Source organism: Lepisma saccharinum, chromosome 30 (genome assembly GCF_977018435.1).
Source record: "Lepisma saccharinum chromosome 30, izLepSacc3.1, whole genome shotgun sequence".
NCBI classification, from domain to species: domain Eukaryota; kingdom Metazoa; phylum Arthropoda; class Insecta; order Zygentoma; family Lepismatidae; genus Lepisma; species Lepisma saccharinum.
In genome coordinates, this window is record NC_139258.1 from 17,691,908 (window position 1) to 17,715,286 (window position 23,379).

Consider the following 23,379-nt stretch of genomic DNA (forward strand, 5'->3'; position numbering starts at 1 on the left):
ACTAACACAATCTGTTTAATGTTCAATTAAACACATGGGTTTGAACATTTCTATATTTAACTCCATAACATATGTATATAAAATCAACAACAACAAGTAACCATGACAACAATAATATATATTGATGAAGGAATTGGGAGCATAAAGGTAGAAACATCAATTTTCCTCAAACATCGCTCTAAAGCTCGCAAGTTGAATGCAGAGCTGAGAAACAAGAATTTTCCACTCGGCTCTGCACAGTCAGCAAGGCAACGGACCTCGCCAGCGGTGAGTGCACCTCCACTGTAAATTTCCATCTGCATCCAGGGATACCCCAGGTGTACAGCTGGAGGTGCAAAGTCCACCAAATCATGACTCAATTCCAAAGTATAAAACCCCTGGAGACAGTAAATCGATCTCTACGACGACCAGTTGAGAGATTGCTACTTTACGAGGCAGCAACAAGCGAGAAGCCCAAGAAGCATTCCGCACTACGGAGGAACATTAGCCAAAGCCAGCCGGAGAATCTGCACTCCATAGAATCAAGTCGCTGAAGTTGCCTGCTGCCTCTTATCGCCACCTTCGATCTCTCCAGCGGGCACCTGTCACCATACAACCGTCACCAATGCCAGAAGCCGAGAGCCAGACCTACAGCAAGGGCTGAGTAGGGTTCAATACCACAGGCTCCCGACGATCCTTCATCAGCTTCCTTAAGGGTAGAGGTGGTTAGCTAAATTAAACTTAAAGATCTATCTTCTTTGTCTGAGCTACGTCCCGGCGTGACTCGATCCCGTGGCATACCCGACATCGCGCTACAATATATCATTTGAAATTTATGGCTGTTCCAGCCCATAGCTTCATACTTAACTTCCACTAATATATAACAATAATTTGATTATCCTTACACCAATATGTCCATATGAAATCAGCATTCCTAGTCTTAATTGTCAGTGATTAAAATTGTAAATTCTAATAAAAAGGAATCATAGTACATGAAAATGTGAGAAAACTCATAAAGTATACAGTAAGCTATTAAAGCAAACTTGTAGCCGTGAAATTATACTTGCACACTGAATCACATATACAGGCAGACTCATTCACCTGCCGCAGTTAACATGTCCAGACTGTACAGGGCATAAAACGAACAATTTTATTGTGACATTATGATCTCTGAGGCTTCATTTTGAGGCAACAGTGAGTTTGTGCTACATGACATAAGAAGGGTTGGAGTGTCTAAACAAGACTGTAGTGAACAAAAGTTACTAACAGCTTTTTTGTTCTAGAGCCCTGCATGTTAAAACTCATCTCGAAGACCACTTTTTCATTAGTCAGAGAGCATCTCCTCACTTAAGTCCCTGAAGATGAATGTCATTAACTCTTCAGAGACCTGGATCTTTTCCATAACTCACCTGGTCATGAACCAAGAAAAGCTTTTCGCTTCAGTCTGAAGATAAGACATTAACTCTCCAAAGATCACGATCTTCCCCATAACTCACCTGGTTGTAAACTGAGAAAAGCTTTTCACTTCAGTCCCTGAAGATGAAACACATTAACTCTGCAGTTCTTCTCCATGACTCACCTGGTCATTAACTTGAAAAACCTCATCAATTCAGTCCCTGAAGATGACACACATGATCTCTCCAGAGATCAGCATCTTACCCATAACTCACCTGGTCATGAACCAAGAAAAGCTTTTCACTTCAGTCTCTGAAGATGAAAGACATTAACTCTCCAGAGATTAGCATCTTCCCCCTAACTCACGTGGTCATTAACTTGGAAAACCTCTTTCTTTCCATCCCTTAAGATGAATGTCATTAACTCTCCAGAGTTCAGGATATTTCCCATAACTCACCTGGTCATGAACTGAGAGAAGCTTTTCACTTCAGTCTCTGAAGATGAATGTCATTAACTCTCCAGAAACCTGGATCTTCCACATAACTCACCTTGTCATGAACTGAGAGAAGTTTTTTACTTCAGTCTCTGAAGATGAATGTAATTTACTCTCCAGAGACCTGGATCTTTCCATAACTCACCAGGTCATGAACTGAGAGCAGCTTTTCAGTTGAGTCCTGAAGATGAATGTCCCTAACTCTTCAGAGACCTGGATCCTCTCCATAACTCACCTGGTTATTCATCAAGAAAACTTCCTGACTTCAGTCTCTGGTGAGGTTAACCCTTGAAAGTTCATAATCACCATAAATCTTTGCATATTTTCAATCAGATTTTGTATCTTTTCTCTGTTCTGTAGTGGTAATATTTATGCTTGAACTATTTGTTGATGTATTCTTTGTATTTCAGTTTATTAATGTGGAATGTCCTCCAGGGGATCCCATATCTATAATAACATATGGAGTGAAGTGCTGTGAGGCCTCATTTGTCATAAACTACCCTGATAGGAGCCCAGTATTTGTTTTGAAATCAACTGCAACCTGTTGTAAGATATTTGAGGACTTAACGTTCAAGGTATGTGCAAATTTTTGCAGAAATGATGATGGTGTTTATACTTGCATAGTGCCAAATTACTGATCTCTTCTGTTTGCAACATTTTGATTCTAATTTACATATCATAAAAATACAATACATACACAAATTTATTGATTGCCTTGTAACTTAGCTTACCCAGAAGTTGTTTTTTTTTAAATCATCTTTATGAACAAAATATAAAGCAAAAGTATACAAGATAGATAAAAGTAAAAACTAAATTAGATACCTTTATGTAAACTAAAATATTTTTGTACAGGAACTATTTTGAGTATTAATGGTATATTTGTATAATGGTATAATGTATTTACACTCCCATCCCCCACATATATATGTAGACTCTCTCTCTCTCTCTCTCTCTCTCTCTCTCTCTCTGTGTGTGTGTGTGTGTGTGTGTGTGTGTGTGTGTGTGTGTGTGTGTGTGCGCGTGCGTGCGTGTGTGCGTGCGTGCTTCAAGTCATTCATTTTAAAATCTAACTATGAAGTTTGTTTGAATGTGTATGAACCTCATTGTTTTATCTTAACTGGGAGGATGCACATGGTGGGGATTTGACTGCAAATTTATTTTTCTTTGCCTTTTTGCGCATTCATGTTGGTTTTTCTCCTTTCCCTCACCTTATCCATGCTGGACATGTGGGGGACGCGCTGGCTAGCCAATAGTTTTAACAGTGGCCTTCTACCATTTAAAGGGTACAGTTCAGTTTCATCTGCGGTGCTTTTGATGGTGCGTGCTTCCTCATGTTATAGATTTAACAATACATCTTCATTGGATTTTCGCCTATAGTTATACATGTGGAAGAAGAGGTTCGAATTCATGGGTTTAAAAAAAGGAGGAACAATGTGATAAAGACCTTTATGACAATGAAGAATGTAAATCAAATAAGAAAGAGAATGCATCCACTGTTTGCTCTACACATGCCATGAACACATGGTTAATGTGTGGAATGTGCAAATGCAAAGAAAACAAAACAAAAAAAACTGTAGTAGTAAACGTAGAAAATATACTACAATTGTAGATACATTTTAGTATCATAATTTTGATCTCTCTAAAACCATTGCATTAAACTTATGTAAAATTATGTTTGTTTCATAATTATATTGTATTTTTACAAGAACAATTACCTATGGTAAAATCGTGTTTCTTTTGCCTGTTATATTCTTAAAAAAATGAAGAGCAAAACATTTTCTTTAAAAAGTGTATTAAACTTTTGAAAACTCATACCAGCTTTATATTTTATTAAAAAATATATAAAAGAAAGAATGGAACAAAAAATACAAGAAAACTAATTTTACAATATGATGAAACAAACAAAATAGACCTAAATATTCGAATGTGGTCATTTTGACCATGCACAGCTCCTCACGTAACATGCCGCCCGCATTAATATAGTTCTGAAGGAAAGTAAAAACACAATGAATTTTAATTTTTTTCTTTGTTGTTTTCTTAAAAGTATTTCAAGTATCTCATATTACTCCATTTGTTGCAAATTGTACAGAAACTTATCAAGAGAATTCAAAGCTGCTATTATTATTTTTTTAGTGGTTCTTAATTTTATGGTGTAGTAAAATCGTAAGTGGAAAATTACAAATATTTATTGTAATAAGGTCTAACCTGGGTCATTCCAAGTCAACTGACCAAATTTTGGAAATCGGCCCTGCCTCACCATCTCAGATTTTGATGAAATTTGGTACAGGAGATGGTCTGAGGCCTAAATGAAATTATGCAAAACTTTAGCTCAGTATCTCCTATACTTTGCCCAAAATGCCCCACCTTGAGACACCTCACTAGAGACACGGTGCTGGCAACGTTACCAGAAGGCATGTTTAGCTGCCTCCTGTGCAGCCATAAATGGTCTCAGAGGTCCAAAAATGACATCTCTTATACAACTTTTTGTGTAGATTTCAAAAATGAAGTCAATTTGACTCCAAACTCTGTAGTTTTCTTGAAAATGTTGGCTAAAAATAGGAAAAAATTCACGGTGACATCTGGCTCAACAAACTTCACTGCCTTACAGCCTGGAAAATAACGAGTCTACAGTTGCTGTATTTTGCAGTTTGATTTAGAGTTACATAGAGAGTACTAGGTTAAAATCATAAGTTTCTCAATTTATTAATGTCCAACTTATTAAGGTGGAAAGATTGACTGGAAACTGAAAAAAACACAAAAACCGCCATGTTTGAAGCTCTGGATGAACATGATGGCAGTTAAATATTGTCCTTTAATGAGTTTTACTGAAAAGAGCAAAACAAAATACCTTTATGACAATAAAATTAATACATTGTCATAACAACATTTGAAAATGGTTAGGCTAAGTTCAGAGTTCCACATTTGTGCAATATTTATAATAATTTAGTCATATGATTGCTCAAAATTTATTATTATAATAATGCAATTAAATGTCTGAAATTACTATTTAAACTAATTTCATTAAATATGATGTTTAAAAAAGCCAATTTTTATATCATGACAAAATTATCAAATTGTGCAATATTTTGAATTCATATTCATAACAGTTATTTTTGACTGACAAAATGAATAACAAATATTTTCAATCATATGTGTTCTTTCAGATAAGAAAGATAGGATACATTCAAATTTATAATTAAATTTATTGAAATTGTGTACATTTGCATTGGCATCAAGGTTTATATACAAAGGTCAACTCTTTAAAATTGTTCAATGTATAATATGATGTCATTCTTGGTATTTTGTATCAACATTCAAAAAATGGTAATTGTAATCATTAGATAAGTATATTGTGATATACATTGTAAAATAGCTGTAACAGAGCAAATATGTGCATTTACTACACAAACATTCAAGCTGTTAAGCACTTATTGACAAAAATATAAAACAAAAACAATTGAAGATAACACATACTAAAAGATCGGGCTTCAACTAGTTACTCTGATACTAGTTCTCTGTGACTTTTGAGGAATTGGATGATGGAGGGAAGATAAGTAAAAATATGGCTATTGGTGAAGGATTGATATTTGTATAAATCTTGATATTTTGAAAGATTATACTTTGCAAGTTAATCTTTAATAGTTTGTTTAAACTATATAGAGACATTTTGTTCATAACAGAATCTTGAAAATACTTTTATAATGGCATAATCTTTAAAAAAAAGATTTGGAACTTGTGAAAAGTGCCAAGTTTAAAAATTGGAAGCAGGAAATTATTATCTGCTTGCATCTGCATTATCAAGCTAGTAGACGAATAATGCATTACCTCAAATGAATGTTTTGAGAAATAAGACAAAGTGAGAGAAATATCTTCTGCATTTTGGATGTGAATTAACCATATGTGGAGTTTTAAAAATTGAAGAATGGAAGCCATCTTGTAAACCTGGTTGAATAAATTGACATATTGAGTATACTCAGATGTAGAACTGATGCATGCCAAAATATTAAGAAAAAGACTTACTCTATCTCAAAAGGAGATAATAAACAAATATTTTCTTGTTATAAATAACATTTATATGTTATAAATGTTCTTGTAAACAAATGCATAATTTGATGCTCTTGTAACTTTTGTTATTTCTAGTTTTTTCAATATAATAATTATAAAAATATTTATTATTGTTTGAACATAAACACTATTCATCAGCATATGTAAGCTGGTATTCCTTTTCAACATATATCCGTAGCTTCCTACTGAGCTATTACATTGATTTGAATTTTTGACAGGTATATACTAGGTCGTTCAAGTCAATCGGGGACTTTTTTTTTAAAAAAATAGAAGAACAAATTTCAAAGTGTGGTAACTGGATTTATTTTTCCACATAACCTCCTGCTACAGTTATACACTTATCCCAGCGTTTAACTAACGCCTGGAATGCTTCCGCATAGAAGGATTTATCATTACGGCGGAACCATTGTAGGACAGCATTCTTCACTTCATCATCAGTGTTGAAATGTTTTCCTCCAAGGAATTCCTTCAGGGGTCCAAACAGGTGAAAATCACTTGGCGCTAAGTCAGGACTATAGGGGGGGGGGTGGTAATATCTCCCAGCCGATTTCCTGGAATGTTTGGAATGTGTGTTTAGCGGTATGCGGTCGTGCATTGTCTTGCAAAAGGAGAACACCCTTTGTGATGAAACCCGGACGTTTCTTCCGTAAACTCTTATGCACATCACGCAGAACACGGCAGTAATACTCACTGTTGATAGTGACACCATGGGGTAAAAAATCAACGTGAATAATCCCCTGTTTATCCCAAAAGACACTTGCCATCACTTTACCAGCAGATGCAACTGTTCGAAATTTCTTGGGAGGTGGTGATTCCGTATGCTTCCACTGCATCGATGCTCTTTTGGATTCTGGAGTGAAATGGTGAACCCATGTTTCATCACATGTCATGATGCGATTCAGAAAATCCTGGCCTTCCATGTCATAGCGGTCCTTGAGTTCTCTGCAGACTTCAACTCTTCTGTGTCGGTCAAAAGCGGACAGCTGCTTTGGGACCCACCGTGCACTCACTTTTCGGAACAACAAATGATCCTAACGACAGATTACACACCCTTGCAATTTCACGACAGGTTATGCGACGATTGTCCAGGATCAGCTGCTCCACGCGCTGAATGTTTCCAGGAATGATTGCCGTGGGCTGTGATCCACCACGACCGGGATCGTCAGTAATAGAGATACGGCCATCTTTGAAGCGCTTACACCATTCAAATGTCTTACTGCGACAGAGTGTCTCATCACCGTACTGAGCCTGAAGTCTTCTGTAAATTTCTGCAGGTTTTCTGTCCTTGTTCACTAAAAACTTCATCACAACACGCTGTTCCATGTAGACATTCACACTGTTGTCCGCCATCTTGAATAACGATCTATGCAGAAACGCGGGAAATGAGCGCCGCCTACCAGTAACAGCACACAGTTGCCAGTTCCTACTGCATACAAAACCTCCAGCCTAGGCGTCTATTTAAACCTGGAAAAAAAAAAGTCCCCGATTGACTTGAACGGCCCACGTACATAAAATGATGTGCCAATCAAGACTTCATATTTAACCGAGGACATTTATCAATGTGATTGATTAGTGAGATAGATTAGACTGAATTGACTCTTCGATATTTAGTCACACTTTCTTCTCTTTTCATCACATTTATCGTCATACCTTAATGAGCAAAAATTCATCATTGAGACCCCCCATTTTCTCAAAATAGAACACCTTGAAGTACGACAATATTTGTTCATTTCGGAGAACTATGTTCATTTTTTGAAAGCCCTCCTACGTTATCTAATCCAGTAGAGCAACTGTTAGCTAAACTTTTATGGACAAACAATAGTCTGAATTTAAAAAATGAAGCCACTTTGAGTGTTATGCATGTTTTCTGAGATATGAGAAGCCTAAAATGTGGAATTTGTAACCAGTCGTCCATGTATATATTACACACAAAATGACAAGTAATCCTGCGTTGGTCCATGGTGCCTTTTGCACTACCAACTCCATACTATTTTATTTGTATGGAAATGGTATCCTCATCGCCTACAGGACATGCCCGATAGCCAGGCAGGTCCAGTCACGGGCCCTCCCACTCACCACCTGTTGAGCATGAACATTTATCATGCTGGATTACAAGCCAAATTGATATTTGGTTGAGGTTCCCAAGCCTGTAGATGGGTATGTAGCCAGTTATCAATTAGAAGAGGGGTTGTTTTCAAGGTTTCAAAGTTTGCAGATGGGTTTCTAGCCGGTTCCCAAGCCGAGGTGGTTTCTTTTATGGATCTCAAGCCAATGCTGTGCACATTTTTACTACTTCATTGTGATAAATTTTGCTTGAATTGCTGATACATTTTTTCTCAGGGAAAGTGTAGTTTCTTCATACATTTTTTTCTCACGGAAAGTGTAGTTTCTTCATACATTTTTTCTCAGGGAAAGTGTAGTTACTTCATACATTTTTTCTCAGGGAAAGTGTAGTTTCTTCCTAATTAAGAGACAGTTGGTGCAGGAACAGTGCAGATTATGTGGATCTCTGGCACCCAACACATGTCCATGAGGGTGCATAAAATTTATATTTGCATCTTGTTGTTCGAGAGACATCTCACACACATTTCCGATCCACCACTTCCTGTCATAGATACAGGCAACATATTGCCCTGGCTGCAAATCTTGACACCTCACATTGACATTTTTTTGCGTTAGAACATTTGCAATAAACGACACTGAGTCATTGGCCACTCTGCTAACACTGATTCTGCTCTCATCAATAGGATGAAAGTAGTGGTTCCCACGTGTTCCTGCAACTGTATGTGCTTTGCCAAATCTCTCTTCCTGCTGGGGCACAGTTGCTTCAACTTCATGACTGCTCACAAAAAATGTCTTAATTCCTTTGAGTTGCTTGGAGAATTCAAAGAGATCTTGAGCAGTGAGTATGTGCCCATGTACAGGGTGCTGTAGACTCTTCCATTGCGCCAATCGCTTCAACGTGCCACCAATACCATCACATGGTGACTTTCCATGTGATGTAGCAAAGAAACTCCAGTCAGCCGTTATCCCATGGTCTTTGAAATGACTGCAAAGGTTTGCAAAATTTTTGAAATTCTTGTACTGTCCTCCTGAACCATCACTGAAGTAGTGGATGTGTCTGATTTCAGGCATAGTAGCTTTAAGAAACTGGAGAACTATAGCAATGAACACATAAACAGCTACAGCATTATGTGAAAGGTGGTCCCTGATAATGCACAGGCTCTGACACTGTACGCCTTCATTCTCTTTGCTGTAAACTTCAAATTAATACACCGTGGTTTGGCTGTTTTCCCAATGAAACCCTTGCACAGCATCTTGAATTACAAATGAGTAATTTTCAGAAAAGTCCATGAGTATGATCAATTCTTCCTGGCTACAGTTGTTCCTTTAACCCCTTTAGATGTCCTGTTCGATATTTAGCAATATAATGATGTGCAGACAAGTTGTAAATTTTCGCACTCAAATCAACAACAAACTCCTCAACTGTCAGCTGATTTGTCATCAGTGTGTCTCTGTCTGTGTGGAACCACTGCTTAAATTCAACTATATGTTCTGGATCTTTGCATTCAGCTTGAAGCAGCTGCCAAAGGTAATCAACAACTGCATCTTGCCCTGGACATGCTTCACAACGATATACCATACATTCCTTTGACACCAAATTGCAAACAGTTCTGCTGATGAGTGTTTTGTATTCTTATGTTTCCAGTGATATTCCAGCAAGCATGAGTTTCACATTCTGATGCATCATGCACACACAGACACTGTGTGTCCCTGCTGCTCCAACAGTAATGCACCATTCAGGTCTAAGCTGACAGAACTTTGTAATGCCAATTTTTACATCAGGATATTTATTCCGAAATTGCACATGCAGTCCATTCAAATTGCATAGCAAGAGCTTTTCTGTTTTTCCATTTTGACACAATTTATACGCACAGTTACTTTATCCTTCATGCCTGGACACATCCTGCTGTACTGTTCATCCTGATAGAAACTCTGAACAAGCTCTTTGGTTCTTGAAGACAAAGGTCTGCCTTTTTTCTTAGCAGGCATGGCAAGAACTCCATCTTTCTGGTGTAACTCCTTGGCTGTCCTTACCATTCTTTCTGAAATTCCAAACTCAGTCATTGTCTTACAATGCTCCAACTCTCTGGCCGGAAAGTAAGGATTTGTACTTTCTCAGCCGGACTGGAAGATGTGTTAAGGTTAATTTTGAGCTCTGCTAACAGTATATCATAATCTTTACACTTTTGGCAAAGGTGTTCTTGACTAGAACTAGGTTCTGTGTCTGTAGGCTCTAACCCACAAGCAGCTGTAACCTGCTTTGTTATAGCTTTATGAAACTGTGCAACTTTTCTTTTAGCATATCCTGATGAGTCTCTCTGGCTGATTTTTTAAAATTTTACTGGTGAAATACCTACTGCAGTAGCACTTACGAGGGTCACTATTTATATTTTGAGTCTTGGCAACACTGATTGAAGTTAGGCGCGATTTGACATTTGCACGGAATCGTCTGGCATCATTGACCATAACGTACTTCAAATGTTTTGTCAATAGCTTCATTTGTGTTGTTTATGTTGCCTTGGAGATTGCGCGACAACAATAAAATGGAATTAACTCGTGAACATTTTCGTGCGATGATTTTTTACGATTTTCGACGTGGATTATCAAGACAAGAGTGCATCGATCAACTTACTTCCACATTTGGCGATGAAGCCCCATCCTTTGCCACTGTGAAACGCTGGTATAACGAATTTAATCGTGGCTGCCATTCGCTCACCGACGAGATTCGCGAAGGTCGTCCAAAATCAGTTGTTGTTCAAGAAAACATTGATGCTGTGCAAAACCTAATACTGCAAGATCGTCATGTGACATACTGTGAGATTGAAGCAACCATAGGCATTAGTTCCACCAGCATATATAAAATATTACATGATCATTTAGCTGTGAGAAAGGTATGTTCTCGTTGGATCCCACACAATTTGACAAAAACTCAAAAAGACGCTAGCGTCAATTGGTGCAAACAAATGCTCAATAAATACAATCGTGGTGCTTCAAAAGACGTATATAAGATTGTAACAGGTGACGAATCATGGATATATGCATATGAGCCGGAACGTAAACAGCAGTCGACTGTATGGGTGTTTCAAGATGAACCCAATCCAACAAAAGTTGTTCGCGCTCGAAGCACATCGAAACAAATGGTCGCCTGTTTTTTCGGGAAAACTGGTCACGTGGCAACTGTGCCTTTAGAGGAACGTAGAACGGTCAACTCTGAATGGTACACAACAATTTGTTTGCCAGAGGTCTTCGGTCAAATACGGAAAACAAACAAACGCCGTCGGATCATTCTTCATCAAGACAATGCCAGCTGTCACACATCTCGTCTAACAACCGACTTTATGAACAGTCAAAAAATCGAATTGATGGGTCATCCGCCGTACAGTCCTGATTTCGCACCCAATGACTTCTTCTTGTTCCCGAATGTCAAGAATAAATTGCGTGGACAACGATTTTCGTCGGCTGAAGATGCCGTTGATGCGTTCAAAAACCATATTATGGAGGTGTCTCAAGAAGATTGGAAAAACTGCTTTGACAAATGGTTCGAACGAATGCAAAAGTATATTGACCATAAAGGAGAATACTTCGAAAAACAATAAAGCAGTTTTCAATGCCAAATTCCTGTTTTTTCATTGTTAGGCTCAAAATATAAATAGTGGCCCTCATATATCAACATCTTCAATGGCATTTGGTCTTCTTGTTTCAGCATCAGTGTCTGAGTTTGATCTGCTCATTGCTGAATTATTCTGCTGCTGCAGGGCATCAAATTGTTTGTTAACTTCCTTTCTGCATGTTGGACAGATCTTTTGCTGATCCACAACAGATGCTCTGCCTGTCACTGTTCTGAGTTTATCTACTGTTCTCTGAGTCAATTTACGAAAACTAGCTGAAATCTGTTTTTTATGAGGTAGCCCTAATGGATTACAGCAATATCTCTCTTTATCTGACATTTTCAACAAATGACATGATCACAAATATTTATTCTTCACTAACACTTAACACACTAAGAATCTACACATTTTTTAAATTCACATTTTCTTTTTACCACTCTCCTAGTTGCTATCTTATTATTAGCTTGTTGATAAATCTGTTAGTTTGTTGGATGTTGCCAGGTTGGGAAGTTGCAAGGTTGGCACATAAAGGTTAGTCTCTTTGTCCATTTTATACTGATTGTCTGTGACATCATATTAAATATTAAAAATGAACAAACAAAATATTTTAACTGAATGATACATACTTCTAGTGCAATGTGAATTATAAAAACGAACATATACAATATTTCTAATAAATGTCAAATAATTACAATGTAATGACAAGGGCATAACACTCAAAGTGGCTTCATTTTTTAAATTCAGACTATTGTTTGTCCATAAAAGTTTAGCTAACAGTTGCTCTACTGGATTAGATAACGTAGGAGGGCTTTCAAAAATGAACATAGTTCTCCGAAATGAACAAATATTGTCGTACTTCAAGGTGTTCTATTTTGAGAAAATTGGGGGGTCACCATGATGAATTTTTGCTCATTAAGGTATTTTGCTTTGCTCTTTTCAGTGAAACTCATTAAAGGACAATATTTAACTGCCATCATGTTCATCCAGAGCTTCAAACATGGCAGTTTTTGTGTTTTTTCAGTTTCCAGTCAATCTTTCCACCTTAATAAGTTGGACATTAATAAATTGAGAAACTTATGATTTTAACCTAGTACTCTCTATGTAACTCTAAATCAAACTGCAAAATACAGCAACTGTAGACTCGCTATTTTCCAGGCTGTAAGGCAGTGAAGTTTGTTGAGCCAGATGTCACCGTGAATTTTTTCCTATTTTTAGCCAAGATTTTCAAGAAAACTACGGAGCTTGGAGTCAAATTGATTTAAATCTACACAAAAAGTTGTATAAGAGATGTCATTTTTGGACCTCTGAGACCATTTATGGCTGCACAGGAGGCAGTTAAACATGCCTTCTGGTAACGTTGCCAGCACCGTGTCTCTAGTGAGGTGTCTCAAGGTGGGGCATTTTGGGTAAAGTATAGGAGATACTGAGCTAAAATTTTGCATAATTTCATTTAGGCCTCAGACCATCTCCTGTACCAAATTTCATCAAAATCTGAGATGGTGAGGTGGGGACCATCTGCTCAGTTGGACCTGTATATTTATCATAACCACGAATGGGCATAAATTAAGTTGTGTAAAATTAACAAAAATTATGCACACATTGTGTTGCTGTTTGGATTTGGACGAACAGCATGCAAACCTTATGTTTGACAGCTTTGCTAACATTTTCGAGCCATTTTGTCCCATATCAGTTGTTAACACTCACAAGAGGAGATAATAATAATAATAACAATATATTTAATTAACATTGGTCCATTAAGTACTGCAAATATATTGTATTCTTCTTTTATTTACATCTCTGTGTATTATTAAACTTTATATTTACAAAAAGTATATATTTCATTAAGACCCTTGAGTTGTAAAATCAAAGAACATGAAGCATGGAGACATGCATGAAATTTATCATGCAGCACATGGTATTTTTAATTCAAGTTTTAAATTGTTCAGAAAGAATACATTAATTTAGTTTCGAAAGAACAATTACCGAGTTTTAATTTTTTGAATCTTGGCGGTAAGTACTTAATTTGACACATACTTTGAAAACAAAAGATAGTACTCATTTGAGTGAAATATCTAACTAATATGAATAACTAATTTTTGAAGGTTTCTTCCTATTCCGGAGGTGAGGATGTAGGGGAGATAACTTGGCATAGGGAGTGCAGTGGCACCCAGAAGAGTGCCACTGTTTCCTTTCCTCGAGATCTACATGTTACAATGAAAGCCACTCCTCTTGCAGCCTGCCCACTTACAGCCTTCTGATTGTAAGTACGAACAGAAATTTTCAAACTCGGAGTATGTAAGCATGGTGTAATGTGGAATTCAATTTGGGTATTCAACTCCCCCACCTGGAAATTGGTATCATAAATTTCAAATTGGAAGAAATTTAAATATAGCTTGTGTTCTGTTAATTAGTATTCCAAGTGAATACCAAAAGTAAAAAGTACGTTAGACTGAAAAAAATCCATCTAATATAAGTTTTCAGATATCCAAAAAATGAGATTTTTGTGTGACACGTCAGACAGTTCAAACTTCATGCCTAAAAATTCCCCCCAACATTCAAATGTGTTTATTGAATGAGGTGTAAAAAGTAGAGTGGCTTTTTTGGTTGGGCTTTTTTCGGCTCTTTTCACAAAAGTGTCTCAAATCAATGAAAATACAGGAGTTGGCAGTATTTTTCCTCTTCCATTGTTTTCGTTTATCTCCCTACTGTAAAATAGACCTCATTTCTAAATATAAAATACAATTTACAATATGAAATTCGTAGCTAGACATAAACAGTGTTTCCAAGAAAGCTGGCTTTTTTGAATGGGCAGTTCTTTTCAAGTGTTATCTTCATATTTCGGTAGGCTTATTAAATATATCTATGTAGTATAAACATATTCACATAACTACAGTAGTTTTGTATGTGTTTTTAATAGAACGTAATAGTATGATTAGTATGATACAATTTTCGATGTTTGAATTTGTTATACAAACAAGTACATGAAGCATAAAAGAAAATACTACTCTACCTTTTGAAAATCTAGTATCAGATCTCTTTACATTAAATTTTGTGTTCAGTAAAATATATTTGTATTCTGGCTTTCCAGTACATCATGTATAATTTGGTTAAATGGCCACTAAACCTGGTCATGGAGCAACTAGTGATGTATTTTGGCTGCTTGGTGCAGTGGTTCTAAACCTTTGTTCGACCACAGCCCAGTAAATTTATTTCTTACAAGTCAATCCCTGATCCCAACTATTTCACTCATAAATACATTTCTGATCTTTAAACTTTACATGGAAATTAATATATAAAATATGGCATAATCATAGTTCAATTATATACAGACTTGCTGTCAAATATAAAATTGACTTCTGTCACTCCTAGTGTAGCACAGGGCCTTCATGAAGCATTTCCATCTTGTCCGATTCTTTGCCAAACTCTTGACCTCCAACCACATCTTCACTTGTTGTAGCAGCTCCTGCTCAATTGTCCTTCTCCATGTACATCTGGGGCGTCCTCTTCTTCGTGCTTCCTGGGGGATCCAATCCAAAGCATCCTTTCCTATTGAGCCATCCGGTTTTCTCAGGGTGTGCCAAAAAATTAGTCCACAACCCCTAGGTGCAACGTACATTTTGCGCCATGGCGGTTGAAAAACACTGGTACTAAAACTGAAGTAGGCCTATAGAAGCAAATAAGACTGGCCGCAAATCTGGACTGGACCTACAGAATGAGATCCGAAGCACTCTGCCTCCACTGAGGATTGAACCTCACACCTCTTCTTATTACAAGGCAACAGCATTACTTTATACCACTCCAGAGGGTCAGTCAGGATTATAAAAGAAACCTTCTTTCAAAAAGCTGGCCTTTTCCATCAACAGTACTTGCATTTTATTCTCTGTGATTTACAGGCTAAATGAAATCTTAATCTCATATGAAGTATAGAGAACATTCAGACTACAGCAACACATGACAGTGGTGGGGGAGGGGGTCACATTGAAGTGACAGGTGACATGGACCCCTTCAGTCTGTAAGCAAGCATCCACAAGCATGCACAAAGACCGAGGCTACATGATGTGCACCAATGAAGGAGCTTTCAGACTCACGTTACAGATGACAAGCAACATAGTCCTTCAGTATAAAGCAAAACGTTCACTGTGCATGCAAGAACAACAGACCAAAGTGGCACGATGCACGCCATTGAGAAAACAGTGTAGTCAGAGCAACATGCAAGTGACATGTTTAGCTCGTTGTAGCATTTCGGTTCAAAAAGTTGAATGAACTAATGACAGTCTGCTTCCAAGTGACACATGTCACTTGTTTCTTTGGTCTGAAAGTTCCATGAGAAAATGGTACAGGCCAAGTGACAAGCAACACTTGCAGCTTGTTGCTTCGGTTCGAAAGGTTGCATTTTCTTCTAATGGTTGGTTTCCAAGAGCCACGTGTTGCTTCCATCTCAAAGCTCTGTTAAACAAGATATATACACAAATTCATGTAAAATTTCTGCATATGTGTTGTGAACAGTAAAGATTTTCAATTGTCTCAGAACATCTAATATTTTGATATTAACATTTGTTTCATATTTTATGACATCAACATTTAAATTGAGATACAAACATGTAAAAGCTTGTTTTAAGTCCATTTCATGGTCAGGTGTGCTTATCAGGACTACATGTTTAATGTTAACCCTAGCTTACCCATGCCATACGAGAAACTTACATACCGGAAGGTGGCTCACAAGCCCATACTTTTCTTTTATCATTAAAATTCAAGAAAACATTTTATTATTGAATCACTGCTTCCTTCGCTGATTATGTGCAGTTATTTATTAATTATAATAATTACAAAAATTACTATCATTAATAAAAAATAATAACCAATTATTGCAAGAGTATCTCACATATATTTTATGATTCACTAAAACTCACAAAATTCATAATATTTTTTTAGTAATGCTTTTTAGTTTGTAGAAGTGCGGTTGTTTATTAAATATAATAATTACAATTATTACCATCATTACCAACCAATTGTACACTGTCACTGGCATGATTTGATTTGACTTGCTTTATTTTACTTCGCTTATTGTGCCACTTTTGACTAATTTGCGAAGATGGGGATTAGTGATGATATGATGAAATTGATGACTGGACACTCACAAATATCCATGCCTAGGCCAGGATTCGAACCTGGAACCCCTGGCATTGTAGCGCTGTCACTGGCATGAGTGTCTCGAATTAGACACATTCAAAGATGGTGCCTGATATGCGCACTAAGTGCATTTTTACCTCCTCGTTACATTACATTTGTATTTATGAACAAAAGTAATAAATAAATAATGGGAACATCCTAGGAAACAATGTAATTTATTTTCAAACAGTTGAAAAATCTAAAGAATAGAGGTGGTGGGGCTGCTTACCCTTCTCGGTAAGCTAGGGTTAAAATTGTATCTGAACCATTATGCAATATGTGCCCCCTGGGATTGGCCAATATCTGTCTCTTGGCTGCTACGTCATGTAAATTTATTTTAGCTAGTTGTAAAATATGTCACTACAAACCTGTAAACTCATAACAGTAACTTCAAGTGAAATAGGTTAGCTCTAATTGGTAAAAAGCCAAAAAAGCCAAAATTTCAGTTTTTTTTATCGAAAAAAAAAACATCCATTCAAAAAAGCCGGCTTTATTGCAACTCTAGTAAAACGTTAATAACAAAACAGACAGAAATAAGTGGGGGAGAATGGGTGCTAAAGATTTCTGAGTCAAATTCCCCGGGAGCTAACTAATACCAGCTAAAAGGTACTTACGTAATACTTTACTACGGTATAATTTTACCAGTGACATATTTTAGTCAGATCCAAAGAAAATCACTACATTTGTTCAGTCATATACAAAAGTACACACTTTTAGGCATGAATCTTTCATGTCAAATAAAATGCAATAATTATATGGTTTTCTCTTCCTAAGCCATTATTGAGTGGAATAATATCACTGACTTACTCTTCATATGAATAGTACAAAATACACCATAAAAACTAAAAAATAGTAACTCACTGGATACATCTATAAATACTACATGTAACACAATTTGTAGTAAAGAGTTTGATTACTTTTTGCTAAAATGAGAAAATGAACCACAGCAAAAAAAAAAAAATGATAAGATACGTGTGCTACAACAGTGTTTAAATCCAAAGACTTTGCAAGCTCTTTCTCAAAGGACAGATTCGATGACGAACGTAAAACTTAAAGCTTATAAATTTTGTAAAAGGCAATTTTGAATGTTTCAATCATTTCATGGAGGTGCTCAAGAGCCTCTATTTTCAGTTCCTTTCTGCCTCACAGTGTAGCCTTGTAAGATAGTAGCCTTTTGTGCTCCAGAAAAAAAGGCACTAACCAAGTAGGCTTCAAATAAACAATACCACCTGTGAATAGAAAATGTGTGATAAAATATTGATGTTATTTTTTTTGCCATGATGAAAAATATCTTAAGTTTCCTTGTTCAGCGACTGGAATTCAGAACTTAGGGCTAAGAAAGGGGAGGATGCAAGAAATATCGTCCACTTAGGAGGTGCCACTCTCAAGGAACAAACATATTTTCACTACAAATTCACCTCCACTATGACACAAATACATTGCCAAAAAAAGTAAAGAATATAGATGCAACTCTTGCACTGGATATTTTGATTAGTGAAAATAACTGGTGAAGGTTATAATTTTCTTCCAGAATATATTAGCCCTATGCATAAATATGGATCAGATTTGGATCAATAATTTTAGTTATAACACCATTAAGCCTTGTTTCCATGATATGAAAAACTCAATATGCTGACCAAGGCAGAAATTTTATAAAACATAAACTAAACATAACGTTTCAACCTTCTAGCAAGGTCTTCTTCACACTCTGCACCAAGTACAAATGTAAAAGGTACACAACAGAAGGATATATATACACAAACATTACTCCCCTCCAGACTATTAGAAAGTTGTTCTGGAACATTCTAGCAGGTGGCTTTCCCTGTCTCCTGGGGATACTTTTTGCGACTCTCATGTATTTAGTCTTTTGTTGATTTATCAGTAGTCCTGCTGTTGGCGCTGCTTCTTGTATTTGTGTGTTTACTTCTTCAATTGCTTTCACTGACCATCTGAGTATCACAACGTCATCAGCATAAGCTAAATATTGTCTTGTTCTATTTAATATAGTTCCATTGGGATTTGTTTCTGTTTCTCATTACTTTTTCCAAAACCAAATTAAACAGAATACAGAAGGTTGTTTCACGTTGATGGTAACGATTTCGATCACCAGGGAGCAGCACGTAGGCATAGCACAGAGCAGCCAGAGCCAATAGGACGAAAGTACTGTGTGTTGACTTGCAAAGACGATGGTTGGAGTGCGAGTGAGTTTTTATATGGCACCAAAAATTCCAGTCTTTTGGGAGGGGTACATCTGTGCCCTTTCCGACGTTGGTTATAGTTATAGCCAGATAATTAAACAGTGCCACATGAAAGCATTCCATGTATCAAATAAGGGCATCAATGCAGTGTTGAATCGCCATAGAGCTTTCACCGTACCTGTTGCTGGAACCAGTCAAAGTGGGCCTCGGACATATCGGAAGCCCAAGCGTTCCTCCGATGTTGTGCGGAAAGTGAGATCCTTGGTGCGAAGTGAAAACCCTGCAACGCAAAGAGTGATTGCACAGGCAGTGCAATGTTTCCCTGCAACTGTAAATCGCATCATAGCGCAAGATTTACAACTTGTACGGAAGCACAAGGCTCAAGTTCATAAGTTGCGTGCCTCACATGTCCAGGAGAGGAAGGCCAACAGTCGGAAGCTCTACGAACGCCATCTGGCAGGAGACCGCTGGAAGTATGTGGTGTCCCTGGATGAAGCATGGGTGTATCTGTCGGGATGTGGTAAAAAAAAAAGGGGCCATCTACTATCGTCCACATGATGCAAGAGGTCGATCTGAGTGGGTACGTGAATGTGCTGAAAGTTTTCCAGGCGGGTTCATGGTTGTTGGTGGTTACTGCCATAACGGCAAACTTCCACTGCGCAGAGTGGAAAAAAAGGCTAAAATAAATGCAGCCTATTACCAGACGAATATTTTGGAGCCACCTTACAGACATGATATTCCTTCTCTCTATGGCAGCGACACATCTTGTATTGTCATCCACCAGGACAAGGCTTCCAGTCATACGGCAAAGTCCACGCAGGCATACATGGATCGGATGGCACGTGAAACGGGCATTCATGCAATCCCCTTTACAGACATCTCTGTGAAATCCCCCGATGCCTCTCCCATGGATTTTTGTGGGTTTCCGTTGTTGAAACGAGCCTTGGAAAGCAGACGGCCCCGCAGAATTGAGGGTCTTTGGAAAGCTTGTCAGGAGGAATATGATCGTTTGGACCAATGTGTTCTTCAACGCAGTCTCCTCCAATGGAAACTCCGCTGCAGGGCCATTGCTGCAAGACAGGGGTATCACGGAGAGCACCACCGCTCGTGGCATCACGGTTTTTCTTAAGGTGAGGTGGGTTCTAACTTTGTTACCATGGACATGAAACAACCTTCTGTAGTTGATAAGGCATCCCCTTGCTTTAAACCTTTTCTTACCTGAAATGCTTGAGACATTTGTCATTGTACTTTTACTTTGCTAGTGGAATTGTCTAACGTCATTGTAATCAAATTCACTAATTTGTTAGGAATGCCAAACTCCTTTAAGGTTTTATATAAAACTTTTATATCCACTGAGTCAAAGGCTTGTTTAAAATCTATAAATAGTAGGTGCAGGTCAAGGTTAAATCCATAAAATATTTCACATATTATTCTTAACATAAAAATGCTGTCCGTTGTGGATCGTCCTTTTCTAAAATCACATTGATAGTCCTGTAATATTTCTTCCCCATAAGATATTTGTAAATATTTTATAGCATATATTTAACAGCGATATTCCCCTATAATTACTACATTGCAGCTTATCTCCTTTTTTATAAATTGGGCAGATAATTGATGTATTCCAATCCTTTGGCATTCTCTCTGATTTCCATATGGCTTGTATTAGTTTACATATTTTCTCTCTCAATTTCATGTCTCCATTTTTTATCAATTCCACAATTATCCCATCTTTAACTGGTGATTTATTTTCCTCTAATCTGTCAATGCTTATTTGTATCTCATCATTTGTTGGGAGATCACACTGTAGCTCTGGTCCTTGGTGAATAATTTCTTCTTCCTCCCTCTGCTCGTTATTACTACTATTTAAGAGTTCCTCAAAATACTCCTTCCATCTTTCCTTAATCTCAGTTTCATTTCCTATTAAAACATTGTCTTTTCCTCTGCCCATAGAGGTTCTTGGTTGGAAACCTGCTCGCAGATCTCTAGTTATTGTGTACATATATCTCATTCTGACTGTTTGCTTCTTCTATATCCTCTAACTTTTTCCACTCATAAGATTTCTTCTGCCTTTTGCATAAATTCTTAGCTTCTCTTCATATTCTTCTACTGTCCTCCTTTCTATCATTTTTGATTTAGCTTTATTTTTATTTTCTATTTTTTGGAGACATTCCTCATCACACCACTCATTTCTTTCTCTTCTTCCTTCATATCCTAATACCTTCTCTGCTGACTTTCCAAGTATATCATTCATTTATCCTCAATTTCGTCCATTTGTTCCAATTGTATTTGCTCCATTTCTGTGTAACATCTTTGAAGTTCTTGTTTATATATCTTATTTATTTTCCTCTCCTTCAGTTTCCTTACACAGTACTTATTTTGTCTTATTCCATGCGTATTTCTATATCTTGATATTCTGTGTCAATATTTAACTTGAACCAGGTAATGATCTGCGTCACAGTCTGCTTCCCTACACCTTCTCACAACTGTGACATTTGTAGCATGTCTTTTATCCACCATTACGTGATCGATTTGATTTTTTGTGTGTGTATCCATCTGGTGACTCCCATGTTTGCTTATGAATTTTCTTATGTGGGAAATATGTACTTGTAGCAAAGTCAACTGCTCATATTCCATTTTCATTGGATACTTCATGCAGGCTATGTTTTCCTATTGTTGGTCCATAGTTTTCTTCTTTCCCTATCTTAGCATTAAAGTCTCCAATTATAATCTTTACATCATGTGCAGGTATCTGCTGGTATACTTGATTCAGCTTGTTGTAGAAGGTGTCTTTCACATTTTCCTCCTTATTTTCTGTAGGGGCATGTACACACATTACTGTCATATTGTTGAATTGCCCTTTAACCCATAATATACACAATCTTTCATCCACAGTTTCAAAATTTATATTTCTTGTTTACTAAGAAACCTGTACCAAAGGTATTGTCTATGTGTACACTATAGAATAGTGTGAAGTTACCCCACTTTGTCTTCATTTCCATCTTTAGTTGTTTTAACTTCCCTGCCCTATGTAAACTTCTCACATTCCATGTTGCCACCACCAAATTTTTGTCCATTTTCTTGCCTTGTGATACATCGTTTAAATCAATCTGGCACTTATCTCTTGGCTTCTCAACAATAGTGATCTTTTACAGGGTGGGGTTTTTAACCTCATTCCCAACCCCCAACCTGGAGGGCCAGGTTATTTGATACTGGGGTTTCCATCCCCTAAGTTTGTTGCTTTCACTACAGCTCCAGAGCTCCCTTCCCTGGTTTTACTTCAGAGTTTTTCTTCTCCTAGCCTTTGGGGATTTCTCCCCTCTCCACAAGGCAGTGATTTCCCTCTTCTCCCAAGAGGGTGGGTTGCCTCTTCCACCATTCCAAAGGTCTCCATCTCTGCCACAGATGCCATTGAGGTCTTCGCCATAACCCTGGCTAGGGGCCCTTACAAGGTGCTACCATCCCGAGCCAGATGGACCAAGGTTGTTTTAAGAGATCTTACTTCTCCTGGTTCTTCCGCCTCCTCAGCCGTTAAAATGCTGTCCATCTTCTTCAACCTTTGGAGTCGTTGACCAATAGGTTGCTTCTTAGTCTGACTCCTCCTCGCTAGCCTGCCCGGCATGGAAGACCCTACCAGTAGCTTATGCTACCACCAGTATAGCCTAGCAAATTATCAGAGCATGCAAGCCCCACCACCAACTACAAGGTCTTGCAACCACTAGGTGGGGCCGGTGTCTCTTTCCATCAATAATTTGGTGAGTGAGGTGTCTTTTTTGAGACATGTTGTCTCTCTCTCTCTCTCTCATTTTTAAATACATTTGAGACATATACATGCGCATGGGAGGGGGAGGAGGGCAAGTTGGCCTTATTCCCACTCTTTGTGCATTGTAAGCTCTTACTGGTAGTCTGTCTGCATCAATCCTCTTCATGTGTCCGAACCATCTCATCTGTGCCTGGTCTATCCTGTCCTGAAGCTTCAGCACACCCACTGTCTGTCAGATCTCCTCATTCCTTATTGTATCCCTCTAGTCTTCCCCAATATACTCCTTAAAAATGTCATTTCCACTGCCTGCATCTCCCCCCCCCCCCCGTCATTGTCCAAGTCTCTGTTCCATACGTAATTATTGACCCTTAGTATGTGTTATATATTAACTTTTTGCATTTCTTAGGTGTCATTGATTCATTGATTTGCTTTATTTTACTTTGCATTTTGTGACACTACTTTCTGTCTAATTTGCGAAGATGGAAATGAGTGATGGCATTGCTCACAAACATCCATGCCCAGGCTGGGATTTGAACCCGGGACCCCTGGCATTGTAGCATGATGTGCTAATCACTCTGCCATGGGGGCTGGCACATTTCATAGGTACATCCCTGTTCCTCATTAATCTTCAAATGCTTTGATAGAGTC

General features: G+C 37.6%; 1 protein-coding gene across 1 annotated transcript in view; it reads left to right on the plus strand.

Annotated features, from left to right (window-relative positions):
• The window catches only part of LOC145981747 (phospholipid scramblase 2-like), a 62,155-nt gene that overhangs the window by 34,216 nt on the left and 4,560 nt on the right, over positions 1 to 23,379 (plus strand). The window contains exons 4-5 of the mRNA XM_083115153.1: positions 2,278 to 2,442; positions 13,707 to 13,864. Coding sequence (XP_082971279.1) covers positions 2,278 to 2,442; positions 13,707 to 13,862 — 321 coding nt within the window. The 3' untranslated portion in view covers positions 13,863 to 13,864. The remainder of the gene's footprint in view (positions 1 to 2,277; positions 2,443 to 13,706; positions 13,865 to 23,379) is intronic.